Source organism: Salmo salar, chromosome ssa14, assembly GCF_905237065.1.
Source record: "Salmo salar chromosome ssa14, Ssal_v3.1, whole genome shotgun sequence".
Classification (NCBI taxonomy): domain Eukaryota; kingdom Metazoa; phylum Chordata; class Actinopteri; order Salmoniformes; family Salmonidae; genus Salmo; species Salmo salar.
The window spans coordinates 81,775,365-81,801,455 of NC_059455.1; the positions used below are offsets into that span (position 1 = coordinate 81,775,365).

Sequence of the window (26,091 nt, forward strand, 5' to 3'; positions counted from 1 at the left end):
GGAGATGTGTTACCGTGAACACAGGAAATGGACAAAGCAGTATCCCACCGTATGGACCAACATCGTGACGCCACAAGGGAGCTGTCAGATGATGGTGGGTGCAGTACCAGAGCTGCCGGTACCTCTCCTAGTGGGACGGGATTGTCCGCTGTTCGTGGCCCTATTGGGGCACGAATTGAGGAAGAAGGTACAAGCCGGCAGAAGAAGAGAGCAGGGACGACCAATAGCCTGTGCGGCCCGGAAGCAACTGGTTAACCAGCATGTGTCTACGGCTCCGGAGTTGGCGCCGGAACCCGATCCCCCTCGGGAGCCCCTGGAGGAACCCATCCTCCCCCTCCTCGATTTCGAGGGGCCAGTAGAGACCCCCGCTGGGGGCCAACTGAGGGGACAATTCGGGATGGCCCAGTGGGAGGATCCGAACTTGAAAGCTGCTGCCGCCCAAGTGATAGTGGTGGATGGACAGCTACTTCCGGGGGTGAGTGACTGGTGATACCCCCATTTCCAAATCAAGAATAACCTTTTGTATCAGGTGTCGCACCAACAGGGGGAACTTCGAGAGGTATTGTTGCTGCCCCGACGGTACGTAGGAACAGTTCTTCAGCTGGCCCACACCCACCTGTTGGGGGCGCATCTGGGAATGGAGAAGACCCGGGAACGGACCGCTGCCCGGTTCCACTGGCCAGGGATGAGGAGGGCCGTGGAAGACTACTGTCGCAGCTGCCCGGAGTGTCCCCCTGCCAATAATCGGGGTGCCCTTTGAACGCATCGCCATGGACATAGTGGGACCACTGGTAAAGACTGCATGAGGACACAGGTACATCTTGGAAATAGTGGACTATGCCACCCGGTATACCGAGGCCATTCCCCTATGGGCGGCGGTGTCCAAGGGAATCGCCCAGGAGCTGTTCCATCTCTTTAGCCGGGTGGGCATCCCAAACGAGATCCTGACAGACCAAGGTACGGAGTTTATGTCCCGCCTCATGAAAGAGTTGTGTGCCCTCCTGCAGATCAAGCGGATCCGGACCTCCGTTTTTCACCCTCAGACGGATGGGCTCGTCGAGCGCTTTAATAAAACGCTCAAACAGATGCTGCAGAAGGTCATCGAGCAGGACGGGAAGAACTGGGACCAGCTACTACCCCACCTAATGTTCTCAATCCGAGAAGTACCCCAATCGTCCACAGGGTTTTCCCCGTTCGAACTCCTATGGGAGGAGGCCACGCGACCTACTAGACCTCGCAAAGGAGGCGTGGGAAGCCCAACCGACCCCCTTACGCAGCGTGGTAGAGCACGTGGAGACGATGCGGGAGTGGATGACAGCCATATGGCCAGTCGTGAGGGAACATATGGAGAAGGCCCAACGCGCCCAAACCCAGGTCTACAAACAGGAAGCCCAGCCCCGAGAATTCCAGGTGGGAGACAGGGTCTTGGTCTTGATCCCCACGGCCGAAAGTAACTTCCTGGCAACATGGCACAGACCATACGAGGTGATCGAGAAGCTGGGACCTGTCAATTACTGTGTGCAGCAACCCGGAGAGACTGAAACCCCAATAGATTTAACATGTGAACCTGTTGAAGAAGTGACACGAGAGGACAGCCTTGGCCGTGTTATGGTCGGGACCCAGGACGCCAACGATACCAGTGGAGGTCCCGAGCAATGAGGACCTCGACCTGGCCCAGAAGCAAGAGCTCAGGGAGTTCGTCGATCGGAACACGGCGGTCTTCTCCGAGAAGCCGGGCCGCACGACCCTCATTGAACACCACATCCGTACCCGGCCCAGGGAAACGGTACAAAAGAGGCCATATCGGATTCCGGAGGCCCGAAGGGAGGCTGTGAAACAGGAAGTGGAGGTTATGCTGAGGATGGGGGTCGTGGAAGAGTCCCACAGTGCATGGTGCAGCCCCATCGTGTTGGTGCCTAAACCGGACGGTAGCCTCCGCTTCTGTAACGATTTCCGGGGGTGAACGACATCAGCTTGTTTGACGCATATCCCATGTCGAGGGTGGACAAGCTCATCGACCGATTGGGAAAGGCCCGGTACATCAGCACCCTTGACCTGACCAAAGGTTAGGTGGCAGGTACCTTTGGCAGCCTCCTCCCGGGAGAAGACGGCGTTTTCGACACCAGACAGATTGTATCAGTACCGGGTGCTGCCCTTCGGTCTCCACGGAGCCCCGCCCACATTCCAACGGCTGATGAACAGAGTGCTTTGACCCCACCAGCAGTACACAGCGGCATATTTAGATGATATCATCATCCACAGCCAAGGTTGGGAAGAGCACCTGACATGCCTCCAGGCGGTGCTGGACGCGCTCAGACAAGCCGGGTTGACCGCAAACCCCAAGAAATGCAAGCTAGAGTTCGAGGAGGTGAAGTACCTGGGGTATTTGATCGGACGGGGGAACGTCAAGCCCCAGGAGAGGAAGGTTCACGCGCCCGTTCCACGCACCAAGACACAGGTCAAGTCCTTCCTGGGACTGGCAGGATATTATAGCCGGTTTATCCCCAACTTTGCGGCTATAGCTTCCCCCCTCACCGATCTAACCAGGGCCCTCCTCCCAAAAACAGTGAAATGGACGGACGAGACAGAAGCGGCGTTCAACAGTCTGAAGGAAGCGCTGTGTTCCCATCCGATTCTCGTAACGCCCGAATTCCAGGTGCCGATGGTGGTCCAGACGGACGCATGTGATACGGGACTAGGGGCCGTTCTGTCCCAGGTACACGAGGGGGAGGAGCACCCCATCACGTACATCAGCCGAAAGCTGATGCCTAGAGAAAATAAATACTCTATTGTTGAGAAAGAGTGTCTAGCGGTGAAGTGGGCGCTAGACACTCAAGTATTACCTGCTAGGTACCCACTTCACCCTGGTCACGGACCATGCATGAAAGGACACGAACGATCGGGTCACCAGGTGGTTCTTGTCCCTTCAAGGCTTCTCTTTTTCTGTTGTGCACAGGTCAGGGGCGAAGCATGGAAACGCGGATGCCCTATCGAGAAAGGAGACCTACGTTGCACTGATGACAGTCCCCTCCCCGACAGAGCTGGGGGGGGTTCGTACAGTAGGTCAGCCACCAGGGGGTGACTCGTCGAGGCCTGGTAACAGATGGAGTATACATCACGAGGTGATGGCTCCATCTGCTGGACGTGCCAGGTCTCGACGGGCTCTCCAGCCAGGACTGATTGGGAGCTGGTGAGTAATCAAGGGCGGATTGCTCACCAGCTGTGCAAGGCCCATAAATCTGCCAGAAGGGCAGCACACAGGGGAGGAATGGGAGAAGAAAGGACTCCTGTGTTATTGTTAACGGTTGCAGAGGTAACAAGAGGGAGTTCAGTTTTGTGCCCGACAGGAAACATCCAGACCCGGAATCCCAGAAGACGGCATCCCGGAGAGGGTCTCATAGGGGAGACATATTCTTTTCTTTTTGAGATTTTATTTAAATAAACACCCATGAAACTGAGCTAATCCTTCTCTGTCCGTGTCTGATATGGGTAAACGTCTTGACCAAACCCTCTGGTCTGCCACAAGTGGTGGAGAATGCGGGCACTTCTGATAACGTGGTCAGATCAGGGTTGACGTTTACGCAGCATCAGCATGGATGAATTGATAGCTCAGTTCGTCTGGGCCCAACAAGCACAACAGGCGGTTCAGGAACGAACGCTGGAGGAACAGCGACTACAAAACGTCCTCCTCGTTGAGGAAGTCAGGAAGCTGCAAGGAGGAGCGTCTCCTCTATCACATCCCAACCAGTTTTTGATCAAGCTAGCAGAAGATGATGAAATCGAAACATACCTCTGTACATTTGAACGGACGGCACTACGGGAAGGATGGCCAAGGTTGCAGTGGGCAAGTCTGCTGGCCCCTTGACCAAACCCCTGGTCTGCCACAATATACATACACAGTACTTATATACAGCAATCCCATAACAATAATACATTACCAAACATAAACTCTGTAATCCCACCCCTCACCCACTCTCAGCCCATCCCACCTATCACCATAGACCCCCCTCGTTTGGTTTCCATGTGCCATATATTTTTCAGTTGTAAGTGTACTTCGTTTAGTATTAGATCAAGGCATTAGCTTCATTAGCTTTACAGCCAGTAAAAACCATCACGGAATCTTAGGAGAAACAAACTTTGCATTTCATCAACACCTCGTCCGTCCTCTCCATCCTTCTCTTCCTGGTACTTCCTGCTCAGGTCCAAGTCTCTCCTCTTGTCAAAGTAATCCCACAGAAGCCCTTTCAGCTTCAGGCTTCGCCTCTCTTCCAGCTCGTCTGTGCAGAAACTACAGCTCTTGTATGCGACACTGCAGAGAGGCATACAGTGTGACAAAAAGAGTAATAAACACATCACCTGAAAGATGAACCTTAGCATAAACTGATCTAGAAATATCAATGTCTTTAAACATACTCCAAGCACCACTGGGTTAACAGCTACAATACCAGGCCTATCAGGCCATGTAACTCTGGTAACCAGAAGCCTCTTCAGTACCTTTTAGATGTTCCTCTATGGTATAATTTGGTGCTATATTTGTGTAGCCCAGTGCTGGTTAGAGTTCTTAATAGTGGTATATAGTGTAGTGCAGTGCTGACCTGCGGAAGGCCTTGAAGCAGGCTTTGAGCTGGTACAGCTTGGTGCTCTCCTGGGCCACCTCCCTGCCATACAGGAACTTACACACTCGGTCCATCTCATCCGGGGTCAAGTCACCGTAGGAACGGAAGTAGAAGGACAGGTTGGAGAACTCCACCAAGACTCCTGTAAAAGACAGGATATACTCGATGAAGGACAGGTTGGACAACTCCACAAGACAGGATATATATGATACGGAGATATGAGATGTATAATTATTTAACTTGAATGGATTTTTATCAAAATGTAACACTCATTCAGGCAGAATGTGACTCACTATGGTTTATTAACACATTTTAATAACCAGTGCACACAATTATGTGTGATACACACTTTTGACTATGCTCCACTGTAGTGTACATTTTTTCAACCATAAAAACACACACACACACACACACCTGTTTGTGGCCCATTGTAGTTGTCTGAGACCTCTCTTCACCAGACCCAGCTGCCAGCCCATAGTGTCTGCCACCTCCACCACGTCAAAGTCCAGCGAATCACAGGCCTCCACTCGCTCCCCTGCCATCCGTTTCCAGGCCAACACCACGGCAACAGGTGGGCAGCTGCCAATCAGACGGCACACACCCATCATCAACACCCCTCACCATAAACATTACTTATCTACAGCAAAGTGGTTTAAGCACCTGGTAAACATTAGTCATCTATTGCCTTAACATGAAAATAACAAACCACATGACAAATGTACCTGACCACAAAAACGTCACATGAGCAAATAATACACACCTACATACTGTACACAAACACAACCTATCCAACACGACTTTGTTTCTTACAGGTAAACAGTCTACTGTAACAGACTGGCCATGTGTTCAGAGTGAGTTCTGCAAACTGAAAATGCACACAGTTTAAAAAGAAATATATACGGTGTGCCCTAATGAATGAACATGAGCCGGCTGTTGTGATGTTGCCCTACATCTTGGTGAGTTTGCAGAGCTGCTGAGGGCCGTTGTAACAGACCATCTTACAGACGGAGAGGGTGGAGCAGACGATGCAGCTCCAGGTAGCACAGCAGAGTCGCCAAACCTGACAGACACACAGAGACAGAGGGGACACAGTCTGACTTACAAGTTACATTGTTACTCTGATGTCTGACGGGCAGGTGGGGAGACTCACTGGTCTTGACAGAAAAAGAGAAATTAAAGTGGGATTTCATTCTAATGACATATTTACTGTGACACAATTGGCCGTTTTATTGAATTAAACAACAGACAAGATATTTCACCTGTCCTGTGCTAGGTATAGTGAGGTACTCACCTTCCTCAGTGATGTCCAGGGCTTCCACAGTGTCCTGCATAGGGATGGCCCTCTCATGGGTGTGACACACCCTAGTCGTGGGCCAATCACCACCTCCCCCTGGCCCCTCCTCTTCCACTTCCTGTTCGCCATCATTATTTTTACATTTTTTTCAGTTGAAAAATGTAAGAGCACACAAAGACATTTAGGAGCAGAATGAAAGTATTTGAGGAAGAGTGTTTTTATGATAAGAAATGACAAAAAGTTAATGAATAAAAGGTTTTTGGAGTGTTCCATGCTCAATCAAGCACAATGTATCCTCAAATACTTGAGTCACTTAGGTGAGACACATTTTCAGCTTTCCCTTTCAAAGGTGGGAGGTTACCGTGGTATGGGGAACTCACATGTCTTGGTGCTTTCAAGACAATTGGGAGCTCGGGAAAATCATGATGTCAGTGATCTTCAGGTCGTAAAGTCAGCACTCTAGAAAGATGCACAAGTTTCTGACTTGGAATTCCCAGTTCCAAGTCAGGAGCTCGCTTTTTCCCCGAGTTCCCAGTTGTCTTGAATGCACTGGAGACGTCAAGTCGGAGATTTCCGAGTTCCCAGTTGTCTTGAACGCACTGGAGTCGTCAAGTCAGAGATTTCCGAGTTCCCAGTTGTCTTGAATGCAGCATCGGTCTGAGGGTTTTGACTCGAAAATATATCCATTCAAGACATGACCGTCTGTGAGAGATGAGATTCTCCTGTCTCTTTGCTAGCAGTTGAGCAAGCTCAAATGAACATAGAAAAACAACCTAGCGTGTGAACAAAACTATGTACATAACTAAGAAACACGGGACAAAGTCACACTGTTGAACTTAACCGAAAGTCTACAAAACTTCTATGTCTGGGCTCTTCTAAAAATTCATCTTTCAGCAATTCACTCACTATTGCCGTGTGCGAGTTGGGATATATATTTTTATTTTATTTAACTAGGGAAGACAGATAAGAACAAATTGTTATTTACAATGACGGCCTACCAAAAGGCCACCTGCGGGGATATAGAACTAAACACAAGTCACGACAAGAGAGACACCACAACACTACATAAAGAGAGACCTAAGACATATATGGGACTCCACATAGTTCTTTGTGTGATTAGCGACCAGTTATGAAACAAAATGGCAGAAATACTTTTAAAATAGCTACAGCAGCATTTATTTTTTGCTATAAATCACAACTCTCCATGTGCTCATACCTTTTCATCTATTTTTAGGCGCAAGTGCGAGTACAATAATCTTGATACTATGGGTGTGTTCATAAATTCACTCTGGAGTGCCAGAGTGCGCTCTGGGCGTTCGTAAATTTAGAGTGTTGTCAGATTGTCTGTTCATAAATTCAGAGCGTTTCGCTCTCGGGAGGGGAAACTGGACGCTCTGGCAGAGGAGTAGGGTTGATCCAAGCGGTCTGAGCTCAAGCACCCAAGCTAACTGGCTAAAGTTGGCTAGCTTGCAAGCTACTTCCAGACAAAAATGAACTCACCTTACTCTGACCATTTTACTCGCCCTAGCAGAGCTGGTTAGGCTGTTTTCATGTTATCCTGAGTGTTGGCGACTGAAACTGTGCTGCTGGCAATATTTTTTGCCGACGTTTACTGGCACCGGCCATATTCAACGGGTGTTGAGCATTAGTAAATTCATCAGTTATTCTGCGCTCTGGTACTCAGACGAGAGTGCTCTGAAATCGGAGTACACAGTAAATTTACGAACGTACCCTATTCGTTTTCTTTCAAATAGTTTAGCTCTGCTTGATTGGGCTTGCCTGGCCTAAGGAACGGATGAGCGATGACATAGTCCCAAATTGAAAACTCCATCCAGGCAGACTCAATCAAATGATCAAAGTCTTTGGAAGAAAACACATAATATTTGCATCCTGGTCTGCACAGGATACACACTCGCAAATGTTGCAGATATACGGTCTCAACCTTTAAGTCTTTATTGAAGACTCATCTCTTCAGTAGGTCCTATGATTGACTGTAGTCTGGCCCAGGAGTGTGAAGGTGAATGGAAAGGCACTGGAGCAACGAACTGCCCTTGCTGTCTCTGCCTTGCCGGTTCCCCTTTCTCTGCCTCTAACCCTATTACAGGGGCTGAGTCACTGGCTTACTGGTGTTCTTCCATGCCGTCCCTAGGAGGTGTGCGTCACTTGAGTGGGTTGAGTCACTGACGTGGTCTTCCTGTCTGGGTTGGCGCCCCCCCTTGGGTTGTGCCGTGGCGGAGATCTTTGTGGGCTATACTCGGCCTTGTCTCAGGATGGTAAGTTGGTGGTTGAAGATGTCCCTCTAGTTGTGTGGGGGATGTGCTTGGCAAAGTGGGTGAGGGTATATCCTGCCTGTTTGGCCCTGTCTGGGGGTATCATTGGATGGGGCCACAGTTTCTCCTGACCCCTTCTGTCTCAGCCTCCAGTATTTATGCTGCAGTAGTTTATGTGTCGGGGGGCTAGGGTCAATCTGTTATATCTGGAGTATTTCTCCTGTCTTATCTGGTGTCCTGTGTGAATTTAAGTATGCTCTCTCTAATTCTCTCTCTGAGGAGGAGGAGGACCTGAGCCCTAGGACCATGCCTCAGGACTACCTGGCATGATGACTCCTTGCTGTCCCCAATCCACCTGGCCGTGCTGCTGCTCCAGTTTCAACTGTTCTGCCTGCGGCTATGGAACCCTGACCTGTTCACTGGACGTGCTACCTGTCCCAGACCTGCTGTTTTCAACTCTATAGACAGCAGGAGCTGTAGAGATACTCTGAATGATCGGCTATGAAAAGCCAACTCACATTTACTCCTGACCTGTTGCACCCTCAACAACCACTGTGATTATTATTATTTGACCCTGCTGGTCATCTATGAACATTTGAACATCTTGGCCATGTTCTGTTACAATCTCCACCCGGCACAGCCAGAAGAGGACTGGCCACCCCTCATAGCCTGGTTCCGCTCTAGGTTTCTTCCTAGGTTCTGGCCTTTCTAGGGAGTTTTTCCTAGCCACCGTGCTTCTACACCTGCATTGCTTGCTGTTTGGGGTTTTCGGATGGGTTTCTGTACAGCACTTGTGACATCAGCTGATGTAAGAAGGGCTTTATAAATACATTTGATTGATTGAATTTGAGTATCTGTTCTACAATACATTTCTGATGTAAAATAGTGAATGGTGTCAGATCTATCTATTACAGTTCTAGGTTCTGAACATTCTGAATGTTTCACTACACTAAACACCTTCAGACAAAACGAGTATCGTAACAGATATGGGACATTTTCTGGATACGATTAGTATTTTTTGTAATTATCCATAATCCAAGCATGTTTCTCATGTCAGTCAGTCACAATTTCTAAACTATACGTACTGTCCTAGAGTCAGTCGGGCCTCCCGAGTGGCGCAGCGGTCTAAGGCACTGCATCGCAGTGCAATAGGCATCACCCGGGTTCGATCCCAGGCTGTGTCGCAGCTGGCCACAACCAGGATACCCATGAGGTGGCGCACAATTGGCTCAGCGTCATCCGGGTTAGGGGAGGGTTTGGCCGGCCGGGATGTCCTTGTCCCATCGCACTCTAGAGACTCCTTGTGGTGGGCTGGGCGCATGCACTCTGACACGGTCGCCAGTTGTACGGTGTTTCCTCCGACACATTGGTGCGGCTGGCTTCCGGGTTAAGCGGGCAATGTGTCAAGAAGCAGTGTGGCTTAAAAGGGGCATGTTTCGGAGGACGCACGGCTCTTGACCTTTGCCTCTCCCGAGTCCGTACGGGAGTTGCAGCGATGGAACAAGACTGTAACTACCAATTAGATATCATGAAAAAAAGGGGGTAAAAATGACAAAAATAGAGCCAGTCATGTGCGTGCTAGTTTGCCTGTCGGTAAAGAGGAGGGCGGGCTGTACATTGATCCTGCTGCTCTGATTGGATAGAGTGAATCTGTATTTCTCCGTCCACTCACTTCATAATTTCACATGATCATGAGAAAGACCCCACTGAACGATTTAGAAAATTAAGAATCATATGTCTCTGGTCTGATCAGTTGGATTGCTGCTGCCACCTACTATGATTAATCACATGGTGAGGACATTTGCTATCAATTTATCAATGAGCATAATATCTAACAAGTGGGACAAGGTTAGGGAAGAAATATGAAACGTTGGCACGCATTCTGACTAAGTAACAGCAAACTTGGCTGTCCGCTGGAAGTTGAGGACAGACACACACCCCTCCGCTCGCTGATACTAATCTGCAGATTTTTTGCAGTGAGAACGTGTAGGGAGGTATTTTTCCATCATCTATTTAGGCATATTAAAACACTTCATTCTTTTCCAATTACAAGTATCATCTGATCCGACTATCAACTGTCAATTTATGGATACGATTACAAGTATTTGCATGTCAACACATCCCTAACCTCAACCGTATGTATGTATGTATGTATGTATGCATGCATGCATGCATGCGTTGCTATCCTACCTGGTCCTTGTCTCGGTCCATGGAGACAGACAGCTGCAGGTTGTGAGGCACTGCGGCTGAGCGGACAGCGATACCGTCCTGGTCAGTGATGTCCAGGTGTTGAGCGATGTCCAGGGCTGTGGACAGGGTGGCAGTCAGACCCAGCAGGCAACGCACGCCCAGACGGTCCCTCAACACCTAGGAGATGGAACAGAGATGGTACCTACCTGAGACATGAAGACTGGCGTTAGCTCCCTGAGCTACAGTAATGCCCAGGCTTTAGCTCAGCAGGCTAATATCGTCTAGCGGTGTGCAGATGACCTGGACGGTCCCTCAACACCTAGGAGACTGAACATACAATAAGAGGGCACTTCAACACTGAGGGGAAGAATGGCATTTACTGTATGTGTGTAACCATGTACAGCTATAATGGTAAGAGACATGCTCCTAATTTAGCAAAGGACTTAAAGAACATTGAGTTATTATATTCATTTTAAATTAGTTAACAAATGTTTTATAAACACAGAGGCCATTGGCGGTTCTATATATGAGAGAAGAGATGGCATAACATTTGCTCCTAACAAAAATCTTTGGTTCTGCTTGTTTTGTGAGTTGAGAGTGGATTTAGGGATTCCTGACAGTGAGTTACAATGGTTCATTTGCAGACATGGAACCTAAGTGGAAAGAACAGAGCTTCTGCTCTTCTTTGATCTGACACTTACTTGACAGTTGCTGTTTATCATATATTGGGTGGTCAATGACCAGATCTCACCTTGCAGAGACGCAGGTAGCTGGGCCTGAAGTTGTGGGATCACAGACACAGTGGGCCTCGTCAATACAGGCAAAGGCCACCGGGGGGAGCTGGTCAGCTGGGGGCAGACAGCCAGAGCCAGAGTGACCTCCACCTACCAACGCCTCAGGGGACAGGAGCAGGACATGGACCTCACCTGCCTTAACCTGGAGGGAACACACAGACAGAGATACCCAAAGCATATACAATCAAATCAGAAAACTTTGTGATGCAAATCACCACCAACATCAATGCAAATATGACTGACACCATTGTAGTAGCAGCTCCATGGCATCACACAGACAGATGACACACACAGACAGGTTATGCATGAGAAAAGACACCACTGAGAGATAGCACCCTAACGCCAGATCAACATGATTAACAGCTCAGTTGGTATGGTGGAGCAAGCGTGACTAAGTCGCTTTGGATAAAAGCGTGTGGCATATTTCATTCAGTTCAAATCTGACATATATAAACGTTATGCAAAAATAGAGAGGAAGTCGATGTTTAGGACTAGATAGAGCATAGTTTAACTAGGCAGATTGTAATCGGATGTCAGTACCTTTTCAATGGCTGCCTCCCTCTGTTTTTTAGACATATTGGAGTGAATAGCAGCTGCTTTCAGTTTGGATGGGAGTCCAGATAGCTAAGGAGACAAAATCATTACCTGGCAGTATTTCATTCAATGACCTTTATTGAGACATTCACAAGACAGTGTCCGTATCAATAATGTGTTGTATAACTAGGGGGCAGATACGTTACCTGATCATCCATAAGAGATACCAGTGGTGATCCCACTAGAGTGATACTGTTGGACCTCTGGGCATAGAGGTAGGCAGGCAGCTGGTAGCACAGAGACTTCCCCATGCCTGTGGAGAACACCACTAGAGTGATACTGTTGGACCTCTGGGCATAGAGGTAGGCAGGCAGCTGGTAGCACAGAGACTTCCCCATGCCTGTGGAGAGCACCACTAGAGTGATACTGTTGGACCTCTGGGCATAGAGGTAGGCAGGCAGCTGGTAGCACAGAGACTTCCTCATGCCTGTGGAGAGCACCACTAGAGTGATACTGTTGGACCTCTGGACATAGAGGTAGGCAGGCAGCTGGTAGCACAGAGACTTCCCCATGCCTGTGGAGAGCACCACTAGAGTGATACTGTTGGACCTCTGGACATAGAGGTAGGCAGGCAGCTGGTAGCACAGAGACTTCCACATGCCTGTGGAGAGCACCACTAGAGTGATACTGTTGGACCTCTGGACATAGAGGTAGGCAGGCAGCTGGTAGCACAGAGACTTCCCCATGCCTGTGGAGAGCACCACTAGAGTGATACTGTTGGACCTCTGGACATAGAGGTAGGCAGGCAGCTGGTAGCACAGAGACTTCCACATGCCTGTGGAGAACACCACTAGAGTGATACTGTTGGACCTCTGGACATAGAGGTAGGCAGGCAGCTGGTAGCACAGAGACTTCCTCATGCCTGTGGAGAACACCACTAGAGTGATACTGTTGGACCTCTGGACATAGAGGTAGGCAGGCAGCTGGTAGCACAGAGACTTCCCCATGCCTGTGGAGAGCACCACTAGAGTGGACAGACCTGGAGAGGGACACACACACACACAAAGTGAGCATCATGCTTGTAACAAACACAAATCTTTATGTGAGGAAGCGACCACTTGTTCTATCTCGACAATATCAATTTACTGAGGTAGTAAATGAAGTACTGTATAATTCTGTTCACTGTGTTTTACCCTCTTCCTGCATACCTGATAGAATTCTCATGATGGCCTGTTCCTGCCCTGGTCTGAAAGACTTGTACCCAAAGTCTGAGTGCTTCATAAACTTCAGAACACGCCGCTGCAGAAACAAAGTAAGAAAATAGGTATATAAACCCTACCGTACTAATTATTTAATTTGCTGAATCAATCAACTAAATCAAATGTATTTTATAAAGCTCTTTTTACATAAGCAGTTGTACTTTGCAGATACTAGGCCTAGAAACAATTAATTGAATAATTGTATTTACAACAAACAAACAAAAAAACAGGGTACCTTGCACTTTGCCGTCCTCCCCTAGGGGGTAGAGGGGCTGCATGGGGGGCGGAGGGGGAGGGCGTTCGTAGTCTGGCCTGATCACATTCAACAAGACCTCATCACCATCCTCCTGCTGCTTCTCTCCCTGACGCTCATTCTCCTCTTTAACACTGGGGGGCGCCACTGTGTAACAGAGATAGACAGGTTACGTCCCAAATGTTACCCTACTCCCTTTATTTTACAATTATAAAAAATAATAGGGAGTACTACAAAGGGAATAGGGTGTACTATACAGGGAATAGGGTGTACTATACAGGGAATACGGTGTACCTATGAAGGGAATAAAGTGTACTATAAAGGGAATAGGGTGTATTACAAAGGGAACAAAGTATACTATAAAGGGGAAAAAAGTATACTATAAAGAGAATAGGGTGTACCTATAAAGAGAATAGGGTGTACCTATAAAGAGAATAGGGTGTACCTATAAAGAGAATAGGGTGTACCTATAAAGAGAATAGGGTGTACCTATAAAGGGAATAGGGTGTACCTATAAAGAGAATAGGGTGTACCTATAAAGAGAATAGGGTGTACCTATAAAGAGAATAGGGTGTACCTATAAAGAGAATAGGGTGTACCTATAAAGAGAATAGGGTGTACCTATAAAGAGAATAGGGTGTACCTATAAAGGGAATAGGGTGTACCTATAAAGGGAATAGGGTGTACCTATAAAGGGAATAGGGTGTACCTATAAAGGGAATAGGGTGTACTATACAGGGAATAGGGTGTACTATACAGGGAATAGGGTGTATCTATGAAGGGAATAAAGTGTACTATACAGTGAATAGGGTGTAATATAAAGGGAATAGGGTGTCATTTGGGACGTAACCATCGACAGAGGGACCTCACGTACAGAGCTGTAATGACTTAATTCCACCACTGGTCTAGGGGTCAGCTTTGGTGTCGAGTTTGTTATGACTGAGGTTTGTATTGGAGTCGGGAGAAACTGAGCCTAAATCAGTTGTTGTTATGGGCAGGGAACTGGGAGGAAGTAACCGGAGTGAGAGAATTGCAGGGGGGCAAGCATGAGCTCTTTGACCTTTTGGCATGCAGGTTAGTTTAGTAGCATGACATCATTGCTTTGCCAGACAGTGGAGGAGCTGTTATGCTCATCTAGTTTTAAACCGTAGGTCTGCCTGTTCCGTCTTGGTTTAGAGGGGCCTCTGTTTCTGCCTGCACAATCACTCCGACGTTTGCTGGACATCGTCTGTATATGGGGCTGCATTTCACTCTATGTGCTTCCCAAATTGCACCCTATTCCCTACATAGTGCACTACTTCTGACCAGAGCTCTATGGGTTTCCCTAAGGGCCCTGGTCAAAAGTAGTGCACTATATAGGGAACAGGGTGCCATTTGGGACACATGGCGTGCTATGAAAATGAGTGTTGAGCGTTCCGTGGGGACCCTCCGTGATTGGTCTTACCAGTGACATTTTCCCCCCTTAAGTCCATGCTAGACACATCTTGCGGGCTCCGATCCCTTACAGTACAGACTGTATCCAGCTAAACTAAACAGCCGCTTGAGTTTGGAGTTGTGGTTTTATCTCCAGTTGGGATGTCTGGGGCCTGCGTTCAGACATGTGGAGAGTGGCGATGTATTACAGAGAGTGGAAAGACGGGTCGTTTCCACTCTGTTGTGCTGGGTAGACACTCTGCCAGGGCCCGAGGGCTTCACCATAAAAGACTGCTTTTAACATCACAGGCACAGGACTAGCCCAATGTAACCCAAAGTGTGTGTGTGTTGTTGTTATATTGTTTTTTAGATATTTCATAGAATTTATTTTTTGTGTTTCTACTAGTGAAACAGATATTCTGGGCTACTGAAGGGAGTTAGACTTGGGTGAAATACTCACAGCTGACAGATACACTGTTAGAACCTCCCTTATCAATAAACTATATCAACTGGATCAACAAAGTTACTGAGTGTATGGGGAGGATTCTAATCAGTCACATTTCTACAAAGTTTGTGTATATTTATCTTATTGTAATGCTTCAAAGTATGCGTGTCCCAAATAGCACCCTATCCCCTTCACAGAGCCCTACTTTTGAGCAGGGCCAATAGGGCTAAGGTCAAAAGTAGTGCACAATATAGTGAATAGGGTGCCATTTGGTATGTATATTGGGAATATTTTGATTGAGATTGAAGGGAGAATCTGCCTCAACATTTTCACTAAAGTAAATCTCATCACCAGACAGGGTGACAATGACATACCCAGAGGCTCGGAACGCAGAGTTCCTGTTGCCCGGGCAACCTCCTCCAAGGTTGGCAGCTCAAAGGGCTCCTCCTCAACCGCAGACGCCTCATCAGCAGCAGCACTGTCTACTGGAGCTGCAACTGGAAACAGGAGGGGCACACAAAAGGTTAACTAGGGGTTATATAACAGTCAATATATAACATTCACATGGTACAGGGATGTATTCAATAGGGAGAAATTTACAAAATGTTGCAGACAGAAATGTAATGTAGAGTGCTGAAATTACTATTGCATAGGACAGAGAATCAGATCTGTTGAACAAAATACATTTCTATCTGAATGTTCTATAATGTTGCACCTGACCTTGCTCAACAGAACTCAGGTGCATCAAAGAAAACCGTTTAGCACAGTATTTTATATATCAACTTAGTAAAGATAAGCATGACGTGGTAAATGAGACTAGTTTCTGAAGAACCAATCATCTAAACAAGTTAATTTAGCTGCCACGGCTCATAGTGAGTCGTTACAGCATTCTTCAGTCGTCACACGACCGTGTACTGTATGTCCTGTGACCTCTCACCTCTGCCCTTGCAGTTCATAGCCCAGTGTCCTGTGCCTCCGCACTTGAAGCAGCAGTCACCTGGACGTTTGAACTTTTTCAGGTTGATCTTCACAGTCAATGAGGAATATGTATTTAAAGGGGCTCTCGCAAGTGCATAGGTGAATTTGTAAATCTAAATAATATTGTTTGTTGAAATATATTAGTAGTCTAAGGGTAATATAGAGTATAACCCACTTAGGTCTCATAGTGTTGCTCCCTCTGTTCCTGGCAGCTTTGACATCTTCCTCATCCACCTCTCCTAGGACGTTCTCCTGTGGAACCCTTGGTTTCTGCTTCACCACTTCCTTCTCTGTGACATCAACATCCTCCTGGTCGCTGACGATATATCAACTCCTCATTAGGGTTTGGAGCTCTGCCATTTAAAATATATACATTTTTCCTGCACTATAAACTGTTTCTAGGAGAGACCGGTTTCTCTGAATAAGTCGTTCACTCCTCGTCGAACACCTCGTCGTGGAAAGACGTCCAGAGCCCAAACCCTGCAGCTGGAGCTGCAGACAGCCATACACTGTTATCCCCTCTGCCAAAGACAGCCATACACTGTTATCCCTTCTGCCAAAGACAGCCATACACTGTTATCCCTTCTGCCAAAGACAGCCATACACTGTTATCCCCTCTGCCAAAGACAGCCATACACTGTTATCCCCTCTGCCAAAGACAGCCATACACTGTTATCCCTTCTGCCAAAGACAGCCATACACTGTTATCCCCTCTGCCAAAGACAGCCATACACTGTTATCCCCTCTGCCAAAGACAGCCATACACTGTTATCCCTTCTGCCAAAGACAGCCATACACTGTTATCCCCTCTGCCAAAGACAGCCATACACTGTTATCCCTTCTGCCAAAGACAGCCATACACTGTTATCCCCTCTGCCAAAGACAGCCATACACTGTTATCCCCTCTGCCAAAGACAGCCATACACTGTTATCCCCTCTGCCAAAGACAGCCATACACTGTTATCCCTTCTGCCAAAGACAGCCATACACTGTTATCCCTTCTGCCAAAGACAGCCATACACTGTTATCCCTTCTGCCAAAGACAGCCATACACTGTTATCCCCTCTGCCAAAGACAGCCATACACTGTTATCCCCTCTGCCAAAGACAGCCATACACTGTTATCCCCTCTGCCAAAGACAGCCAACACACATCAAGACCCCCTGGCCATCACCTGTCTTAGCCTTCTTCCTCGCTTGGGGGGCTTTATCTGTCCTTCTCTTTTTCACCACCCACTCCTCTTTCTCCGTGCCTGCAGGGTTCTCTCCATCTGTGTCAGGATTCCTTTGTCTTTTTCCACTCCTTTTCTTTGTAATCTTCTTCTCCAGTCCGAGCTCATCACCTTCGGCCTGCGGTGGCTGCGTTAACACTCTTGCCTCCTCCACATCCCCTCCTCCCCGGCCCTTTCTGGTCCTCACTCGAGATTTCTTGGCAGTGGTGGTGCAGACGGCGGTCTCTTCTATCGTACCGCCCTCTGCCTGTCCTTTGAGACCTGATCTGGTTTCTCCATCCTCTCCTCCTCCAGAGCCAGACCCTAATGAGGAGTGTTGTCCAGCGGGCCACAGACTGGCTGGGTCTGTTGCAGACGTTACGCCACCACCAATCTGGGGCTGGTGCTCGTCAGAAGGCAGATCCTGTGGCATGGTACTCTTGGAAGCCCTCTCCCCCAGGAGAGTTGTCCCTTCGTTCTGCCTGGAAGGTGTGACAAAGGAACTGGCGGCACATCCTGCGATCTCTCCCTTGCCAGCGCCTCCCCTTTTGGCGTGCAGCGAACTCATCGCCGCTTCCACGGCAAGAGACAAATTACCCACAACCGGCTTCTCTGCGTCACCCACCTCATCAAACACCTGACATCTCTCCAGCCAGCTGCTGACTACAGAGGTCAGTCTCTTGGTGAAGGTCTGTCTGAGCTGCTGGGCCCTGCTGCCTGCCTGTCTGTCTGTATGATGAAGATGCCCCCGCTGCAGGAGACCATAGCTTGGAGGGCGTGAAGGTTGTTAAGGGCTCAAAGGGCTCCTCCGGCAGCTGCTCTGGGTGTTCTGTCCCTGTCTGCATTGGAGAGGCCAGGGGGTCTTGACGTGTGTTGGCTGTCTTTGGCAGAGGGGATAACAGTGTATGGCTGTCTTTGGCAGAAGGGATAACAGTGTATGGCTGTCTTTGGCAGAGGGGATAACAGTGTATGGCTGTCTTTGGCAGAGGGGATAACAGTGTATGGCTGTCTTTGGCAGAGGGGATAACAGTGTATGGCTGTCTTTGGCAGAGGGGATAACAGTGTATGGCTGTCTTTGGCAGAGGGGATAACAGTGTATGGCTGTCTTTGGCAGAAGGGATAACAGTGTATGGCTGTCTTTGGCAGAGGGGATAACAGTGTATGGCTGTCTTTGGCAGAGGGGATAACAGTGTATGGCTGTCTTTGGCAGAGGGGATAACAGTGTATGGCTGTCTTTGGCAGAAGGGATAACAGTGTATGGCTGTCTTTGGCAGAAGGGATAACAGTGTATGGCTGTCTTTGGCAGAGGGGATAACAGTGTATGGCTGTCTTTGGCAGAGGGGATAACAGTGTATGGCTGTCTTTGGCAGAGGGGATAACAGTGTATGGCTGTCTTTGGCAGAGGGGATAACAGTGTATGGCTGTCTGCAGCTCCAGCTGCAGGGTTTGGGCTCTGGACGTCTTTCCACGACGAGGTGTTCGACGAGGAGTGAACGACTTATTCAGAGAAACCGGTCTCTCCTAGAAACAGTTTATAGTGCAGGAAAAATGTATATATTTTAAATGGCAGAGCTCCAAATTCTCCACATCTGATTCATGATTTCTTGCAATTGATGTTTGCATTTTACATGCAAATCACATTTATGCTACAGAGTTTGCAAAACACAACATGTGGAACTGGACACACACAGACCGTACCTTTGTTAGAGCTCCTAGGTCCAGGTTTGACTTGAGCTTCATGCCAAAGTACTGGGCCGAGGACTCCCTGTCCTTGGCTGTCAGAGTCAGTTTGGGGGCAGCCACCGTTATGCTCTTACGGTTCAGCTGAGTGCCCCAGCAACCTGAGTCCTTCAAAGAGAAAACATATTAAAATGGGAAATCTGCAACAAAGCAGTCAATGGGTATAAATAATTATTTGAAAAATCCCAAAATGTATGTAACAATCTCAAATTGCCCCTTTAAGTACAGTTAACTAATTATAACTGGAGTTTGAGATTTATAACAATATAATTATACTGAACCGAATGTAACCTACCTTTTCAGATGATTGAGTCTGTGAGGTAGGTGTTGGGTCTGTGTGCCCATTTGCTTGCTTGAGTGTTGGATACTCTTTGTAGAACTCTGTGAAACACACGCAGAAACATCAAATTCAAAGCAACGTATTTCAGTAACTGACAAGAACTATAGAAGGCTACCTGTGTCCTATTCAGTAGAAGCAAACGGACCAAACGGAGAGACCTAGCTGAATTTGTCCAATAAGAAACACTTGTTTTTGTTTATCTGTTGCTAAACGTTTTGCTACAGTGTTCATTAATGAATACAAGCCCAAGGACAGCAATATATTGATCCTGTGTTTCAGTTCTGTTAATGCAGGGAGTCAGTTGATTATTGATATGCACTTACTTTTAGTCTCTTCTGGGGCTCCGTCAATATCACCCTGAATAATAGAACAAGTCAGAGTGGGAAAGACAATATGTTAGTTACTGTAGTCTTCCAGTAATGAATGATACAGAAATTGAATAGATAACTAGCTACCTTGTTGGGGTTTCTTTGATGTTCTTGAACAAATGACTGCTCCCAGGTTTTCAGAAGAATCTTGACATCATTGTATCGATCCATCACTTCCACAGATATATTATCGACCTTGTAGGAATCCGTTTGCTGAGATGATGAATAATTCATATTATAGCCGGTAGAAATGTGTTGTAAATATGACGTTAGACTAGAGTTCAGAGAGTTTGTGCAAGTTTGAAAGTGAACGGTATCTATATAAATATATAAGTCAGTGATTTCAGCAGTATCCAAACAGCTGGGTCTCATGACAGTAAAACTCCAAATCATTGTTAGCATTCATTATAAACGTAGTAGCTACCTAAGGGGTCAGACAAGAGCCACATGAGAATGTAAACAACGTCAAATCAGAGAGCAGACACAGCTAGCCTTAGCCATCTGACTCTGAGCTAAAGCTACAACAGTGGGTTAAAAAAGTCCCAATGGCCGTCATCTCAAACTAAATAAGTCTGACATTTCTTACCTGACTGCGGGCAATAATAAATCATCGTAAACGCTGCCTTAAAGGGGTTAGTTCAGCTTCTTACACCAGGAAAATGACATAGCTAACTATTGTACCGAGCAGTTATTTCCACAATTTTAGCGCGCTGTAAAAGTGACGTCCACCTATCTACCAATGGAAGGCTGCTGAGGAAGTAAAAACCAATCAGAAGGAAGGATTACTTTTAAGGGCGGGTATATGTTGGTTATCCGTAATCCTATTGGAGATGTACAATGTCATTTCAAAATACGGATGTACGTATTTATCAGCATGGAAAGGCACATGAGGATGATGTGAGTGTGCTTCAACATTTTATCAACTTTACAGAACCGCACGTTTATTAAAATACAGAACTATTTATCTAGCAAGCTACTTTGTTTTATATATTTTTAACATTCAAGAAAGTCGTGTGGTTGTGGATTAGTTAGAACCTAGCTAACGTTATCATAATTTCGACCCGACTAACTAGCTACAACGATCGAAATGACTCAAAGTGATGATCATGCCATGACAGCATGATTTGACACTATTTTTTTAAAATATTTTTTTAATGGACTTTGGATGCCCCTCGCAACTGTCTTGTATGTTTAAGTTGTGTTCTAACTAGGTACATTGTCTTGCTAACGTTAGCTATTATTACTTCTCGTTTTCCTCTCTCTCTTTGTAGATAGTTATCTTTACAGGTGATGAACTGTAACCCTGTGTCTGTCAACTTTGGGATTTCTTAAGATTTGGATTACAATATTTCTACTGACCACCAACATGCTGAGTGAGGTAGAGGCCAAAGAGCTGCTGTCCTTCCTCACACTGGACACCAGGCCAGACGTCAAGGGCCAGGCTACGGAGTACATCCTGGGCCTCTCTGGCAACAGGGATGGCTGTCGCTACCTACAGACAAAACCTGACTTCCTTAAAGCCTTGGTGACCCTTACTACCGACCCCTCCATCGCTATCGTCAAAGACTGTTACCACTCTCTCATCAACCTCTCGGCTGATGAGACCATGCACCAATCGCTGATCAAAGACTCGGACTTCCTCCCTATGTTGTTTAAAAACCTCCTGGACCCAGAATTTATGTTTGCGGACCGTATCTGTACGATCCTCACTAACCTGTCGCGGCACGTGAAGACGTGTAAAGAGGTGTTTAAGGCTATGCAGGAGCAGGAGATAGGTTTGGCGCAGATAGTGGACATCTTCTGCACTGAGGGCTACAACAATCAGGCATCGCTCCATTACCTGGGCCCCCTCCTCTCCAACCTCACACAGCTGCCCGAGACCAGACACTTTATCCTGGATAAGGAGAGGTCAGTGGCTGGGTGGTTAGCTCATGAGATCCAGGGCTAGGCCATGTCTTTGACTTCTCTCATAATCCAGTAATACCAATGCTATACAGGCCTGAAGAGCTGTAAAACCAGTCCTGTATTCAGTGTCAATTATGATTTAGAAGATAAACTGATTGTAGATCAGCAACACTCCTTTTCTGAGACGCTTAATGCATATGGGCCCTGGTGCCTTCTTTTTCTGCCCCATAAAAAGTGCTTTCTTTCTTTTGCTGATCATCCAGCATGTTGCCTATGGAAGACCACTCACTCACTGTGTGTGTGTGTGTTTTGTTGATGTTCCACAGGTGTGTAGTTCAGAGGCTCCTTCCCTACACCCAATACCAGGCCTCAACAATCAGACGAGGGGGAGTCATTGGCACTCTGAGAAATTGTTGCTTTGATCATGGTAGGGGAGGAAGACACACATAATAGCTGTACGACAGTCAGTTTTAACCTTCATAGTTCATGCCTGTTTTGTGTTGAATTGAGTAGGATTCATTTCCGATAAATGCTCTAGATATGTAGAGCTTTTACCTTGTAATCAATGGGAAGATCTCAATTGCATACTCCAAACTTTTTATCTTTTTTTCCCAGCTCATCATGAGTGGTTGCTGAGTGATGCGGTGGACATTCTGCCTTTCCTGTTGCTGCCTCTCGCAGGGCCTGAGGAACTGTCTGACGAGGAGAATGAAGGTAAATCATTGTTCCTGTCTGAGTGACCTTGCGGTTTAACCCCCCCCGCCCTCGGCACATATGACCCCCACCACCAGCGTGGGTACAAATCCAAGCACCTACCGGCCCCTACTCTATCTCCCTGTTGTCTCTGAAAAACAAAACACAGAAGGATTTTTTAAAAGGACTGTGTGTCTGGGACATGACCATGTCTGCTGCAGTGGCCCTCTCATCCATAGGGGACAGTATGTTTGTTCTGTGCAGATGACAGGTGGAATTTCAGGGCACCACCCTATTTTATTTTGTATTATGAGTAGACACAATTCGCATCAGGCTAACTTCAGATTAGAGGGGCCCCAAATGGAAACCGTTGAAGATCCTTCCAAGGAAGTTGTGAATTTGTGCTGTACTCAGCGTCGGTTCAAAGGCAGTGAACACATAAAATAGTTAGAAATCTGTTATGTTTCACTCTTGTGGAACATACTAATGTTAACCAGTCTTTAAAGTAGGCTAAGCAGCCTGAGATGCCCGACAAGAGCCAAGCTCCTAGAGATTGTGGGCGTCACAAGGCCCACACTCAGTAGTGTAAACAACATAATACATACTGTGTGTGTGTGGTATTTATTAGCTAGCTAAACATAGATACAGTGCCTTCTGAAAGTATTCAGGCCCCTTGACTTTTCCACATTTTGTTACGCTACAGCCTCCTAAAATGGATTAAATTGTTTTTATTCCTCAGTCTACACACAATACCCCATAATGACAGCAAATGTGTTAGAAATAAACTGAAATATCACAGTTAAGTATTCAGACTCTTTACTCAGTTCTTTGTTGAAGCACCTTTGGCAGCGATTACAGAATTGAGTCTTTGGTATGACGCTACAAGCTTGGCATACCTGTATTTGGGGAGTTTCTCCCATTCTTCTCTGCAGATCCTCTTAAGCTCTGTCAGGTTGGATGGGGAGTGTTGCTGCACAGCTATTTTCAGGTCCTTCCAGAGATGTTTGATCGGGTTCAAGTCCGGGCTCTTGCTGGGCCACTAAAGGACATTCAGAAACTTGTCCCGAAGTCACTCCTGCGTTGTCTTGGATGTGGGCTTAGGGTCGTTGTCCTCCCTGACCAAGGCCCTTCTCCCCCGATTGCTCAGTTTGGTCGGGCGGCCAGCTCTAGGAAGAGTCTTGGTGGTTCCAAACTTCTTCCATTTAAGAATGATGGAGGCCACTGTGTTCTTGGGGACCTTCAATGCTGCAGACATTTTTTAGTACCCTTCCCCAGATCTGTGCCTCGACACAATCCTGTCTCAGAGCTCTACGGACAATTCCTTCAACCTCATGGCTTGGTTTTTGTTCTGACATGCACTGTCAACTGTGGGACCTTATATAGACAGGTGTGTGGCTTTCCAATTCATGACCAATAAATTAAATTTACCACAGGTGGAGTCCAAGTTGTAGAAACATCAAGGATGATCAATGGAAACAGGATGCACCTGAGCTCAATTTTGAGTCTCATAACAAAGGGTCTGAATACTTATGTAAAGAAGGTATTTCTAAACTGTTTTCGCTTTGACATTGTGTTATTGTGTGTAGATTGAGGATTTTTATTTAATAAATTTTACAATAAGGCTGTAATGTAACAATGTGGAAAAAGTAAAGGGGTCTGAATACTTTCCGAAGACACTATATTGCTACTGCACTTGAAGATATCTGCATTGAAAATTAAGCCTAGTACTATTGATGGTTCTTTGTTCTTATTCAATGAAGGGTTACCCGTCGACCTCCAGTACTTACCAGAGGACAAGGAAAGAGAGGAGGATCCTGACATTCGCAAGATGCTCATTGAGACCATGATACTGGTTTGTGTCACCTGGAGTCAATGCCATGCTTCCACCAACACACAACCATCTGTGTCACTGAACCAGTAAAGCTTTGTTTCTCTGTATAATCCAAACTGCTTTTAACAGCGAAAAAAAACAGTTTGCTTGCTGGAAATACTCATATCTTTACGTGTGTCTCTTTTGCACCCAGTTGACAGCTACCAAAGTAGGTAGGCAGATTCTGAAGGCCAGGAACGTCTACGCCATCATGAGGGAGTTCCACAACTGGGAAAAGGAACTTCACGTGGCCGCTGCTTGTGAGAAGCTCATACAGGTAAACTATGAATATAACTTACATACATTTGTTTGTACTAAGGTACAAAAACATACCTATGGTTTACCATAGTAAATCAATACAGAGCAACCTCATGGTGAGCTGCTGGGGATGTGTGTGTGTGTGTCATTCACAACCCAGTCCAGAGCTGGGGTTTCCCAGCTGTCGTCTTGGCAGTTATGTAGTGGTAGAAGAAAAAGGTGGGTATTACTCTGATCGCCGGTCGCAGTGAAAAAGGTAACGCTTACTATACTTTAAATGCATTTTTCAGCAAAAGGTGGGTAAACTGTTGAGAGAAAGAAATAAGTGAGTGAACTGCGTTTACTTGCGTTTACCCTCCGTTGCACCTTGGTAACCGTTACATTCAGGAAGAACAACTATTTTCTTTTCATGACTTCTTATTGTGCTTGGTAAGACAACCCAGTCTATGACGCCAATGAATCTCATGACATCTCAGTACTCTGAGTGCTGAAATTTACAGCATCGGCAGGTTTAAGAAAACAGAGTCCACGTTCCAAATGGCACCCTATTCCCTACATAATATTGGGTCCTATAGGCCCTGGCCAAAAGTAGCACACTATATAGGGAATAGGATGCCATTTGGGACACAAGCAGGATGTTCTGATTGGCTGGAAAAAGCTTCCACTGTTCCGTTCCTGCCTAGTGCCTGCTCTGCGGTGGCAGTCTTGTAGTGGGGAACGACCGAGTGGAAAAGATGTCACTCGGTCTCGCATAAAAATAAAACCCTGATACACTCCATAACAGCTCGGAGATCCCTTTTGAACTGTGGTCCAGAGGCACAAGTTCAGTCTTTAGCTACCCAGCCAGTTTTAATCACTGTCATAAAACATCCAAATCTAGCGAGTTGAAATCCGAGCGTGATATTTATCCAAGACTAATGGGCTTTTTATGCTGAATTTTGTGGATTACAAGGCTGTAACGTTTTATCATATTACTTTAAGAAAAACTATTTATTTCCAATAAGTTTTTTTTCAGTTGTTTGGAGCTTGTCCCGATGCCGTTCTGACATTTCTTGGGCTAATTCGTTGTCAATTACAGTCTGCGGTAATGTTGAGGATGTCATTGGAATATTTTGGCCTCTGTTTTTCACTGAAAGTAGCCAAAATACTGGATAGGAAGATCTTGAAGCCAAGGCAGCATTCGACTGAGAGTTGGGGTCAAGACACTTAAAAAAAAAGTGTGTGTGTGTATGCACATGTCTCTGCCAGGTGCTGATCGGGGACGAGCCAGAGCCAGGCATGGAGAACCTGTTGGAGGTGGAGATTCCTGAGGACGTGGAGGTGAAGCTCAAAGACATGGATGCCAAGGAGCAGGAGCAGTTGGAGAAGGACCAGGAAGATCTGTTAAATCCAGACAAGTCCCAGCAGTGTGCTGGCATAGTGAGGATGATGTAGCAAGGTGGTCTTCTCTACATTTAAACTGGTCAACCATCTTATGAACAATGGAACCAACTGCTAACTCAAATTTAACAGAACATTCTTGACATCACAACAACAAACAGCATGAAATCAGGACTCGGAAGGACTGTGTGCAATCTGAAACCAGTTGTATTTTCACACCATGTAATTTCACACCACAAAGTCTTAAATCGATTAAAATAATGTACTTTTATTTTTAACGAA

The 26,091-nt window shown here is 46.6% G+C and overlaps 3 protein-coding genes across 8 annotated transcripts in view; 1 reads left to right on the forward strand and 2 right to left on the reverse strand.

The window, feature by feature from the left end:
- The window catches only part of LOC106570429 (zinc transporter ZIP4), a 42,425-nt gene extending 31,793 nt beyond the window's left edge, over nucleotides 1-10,632 (reverse strand). Inside the window, exons 1-6 of one of the 2 annotated variants that reach the window (XM_014142755.2) lie at nucleotides 10,371-10,632; nucleotides 5,908-6,028; nucleotides 5,567-5,676; nucleotides 5,031-5,195; nucleotides 4,596-4,758; nucleotides 4,155-4,309 (exon numbers count right to left, since the gene is read on the reverse strand). The gene's annotated coding sequence lies outside the window, so the exon portion shown is untranslated. Of the gene's footprint in view, nucleotides 1-4,136; nucleotides 4,310-4,595; nucleotides 4,759-5,030; nucleotides 5,196-5,566; nucleotides 5,677-5,907; nucleotides 6,029-10,370 lie in introns of both variants that reach the window. The other variant, XM_014142754.2, reaches the window with a different exon arrangement.
- LOC106570431 (uncharacterized) lies at nucleotides 10,371-19,693 on the reverse strand. Its single transcript, XM_014142757.2, has 12 exons — nucleotides 19,659-19,693; nucleotides 19,291-19,376; nucleotides 18,954-19,103; nucleotides 16,222-16,362; nucleotides 15,443-15,565; nucleotides 13,193-13,357; nucleotides 12,907-12,997; nucleotides 11,905-12,737; nucleotides 11,705-11,788; nucleotides 11,122-11,306; nucleotides 10,577-10,697; nucleotides 10,371-10,486 (listed from the first exon to the last, which is right to left on the reverse strand). The coding sequence occupies exons 7-11, from the start codon at nucleotides 12,977-12,979 to the stop codon at nucleotides 10,652-10,654; spliced, it is 1,221 nt and encodes a 406-aa protein (XP_013998232.1). The 5' UTR covers nucleotides 12,980-12,997; nucleotides 13,193-13,357; nucleotides 15,443-15,565; nucleotides 16,222-16,362; nucleotides 18,954-19,103; nucleotides 19,291-19,376; nucleotides 19,659-19,693; the 3' UTR covers nucleotides 10,371-10,486; nucleotides 10,577-10,651.
- Nucleotides 19,694-20,453: 760 nt separating this feature from the next.
- On the forward strand, nucleotides 20,454-26,087 carry hgh1 (HGH1 homolog (S. cerevisiae)). Of its 5 annotated transcripts, none has more exons than XM_014142750.2 (7): nucleotides 20,454-20,600; nucleotides 20,975-21,611; nucleotides 21,935-22,035; nucleotides 22,224-22,322; nucleotides 24,062-24,153; nucleotides 24,326-24,448; nucleotides 25,678-26,087. In XM_014142750.2, the coding sequence occupies exons 2-7, from the start codon at nucleotides 21,070-21,072 to the stop codon at nucleotides 25,861-25,863; spliced, it is 1,143 nt and encodes a 380-aa protein (XP_013998225.1). In that variant the 5' UTR covers nucleotides 20,454-20,600; nucleotides 20,975-21,069; the 3' UTR covers nucleotides 25,864-26,087. The 5 variants fall into 5 exon arrangements, with proteins under 5 accessions (XP_013998225.1, XP_045550829.1, XP_013998224.1 ...); XM_014142749.2 differs by having other exon boundaries at nucleotides 20,524-20,600; nucleotides 21,037-21,611; XM_014142751.2 differs by lacking the exon at nucleotides 20,454-20,600 and adding an exon at nucleotides 20,613-20,914 and having other exon boundaries at nucleotides 21,037-21,611.
- The last annotated feature ends 4 nt before the right edge of the window (nucleotides 26,088-26,091 follow it).

What these genes read in the sequence shown, in the direction of transcription:
- LOC106570431 (XM_014142757.2), bottom strand. Translation starts at nt 12,979, where the DNA reads ATGAAGCACTCAGACTTTGGGTACAAGTCTTTCAGACCAGGGCAGGAA. An exon ending in CATCATGAGAATTCTATCAG is followed by an intron (nt 12,738 to 12,906) that starts GTATGCAGGAAG and finishes GTCCCTCTCCAG; the next exon opens with GTCTGTCCACTCTAGTGGTG. An exon ending in GCTACCTGCGTCTCTGCAAG is followed by an intron (nt 10,698 to 11,121) that starts GTGAGATCTGGT and finishes TTGTATGTTCAG; the next exon opens with TCTCCTAGGTGTTGAGGGAC.
- hgh1 (XM_014142749.2), top strand. Translation starts at nt 20,541, where the DNA reads ATGTCATTTCAAAATACGGATGTACGTATTTATCAGCATGGAAAGGCA. An exon ending in GAAAGGCACATGAGGATGAT is followed by an intron (nt 20,601 to 21,036) that starts GTGAGTGTGCTT and finishes GGATTTCTTAAG; the next exon opens with ATTTGGATTACAATATTTCT. An exon ending in AAATTGTTGCTTTGATCATG is followed by an intron (nt 22,036 to 22,223) that starts GTAGGGGAGGAA and finishes TTTTTTTCCCAG; the next exon opens with CTCATCATGAGTGGTTGCTG.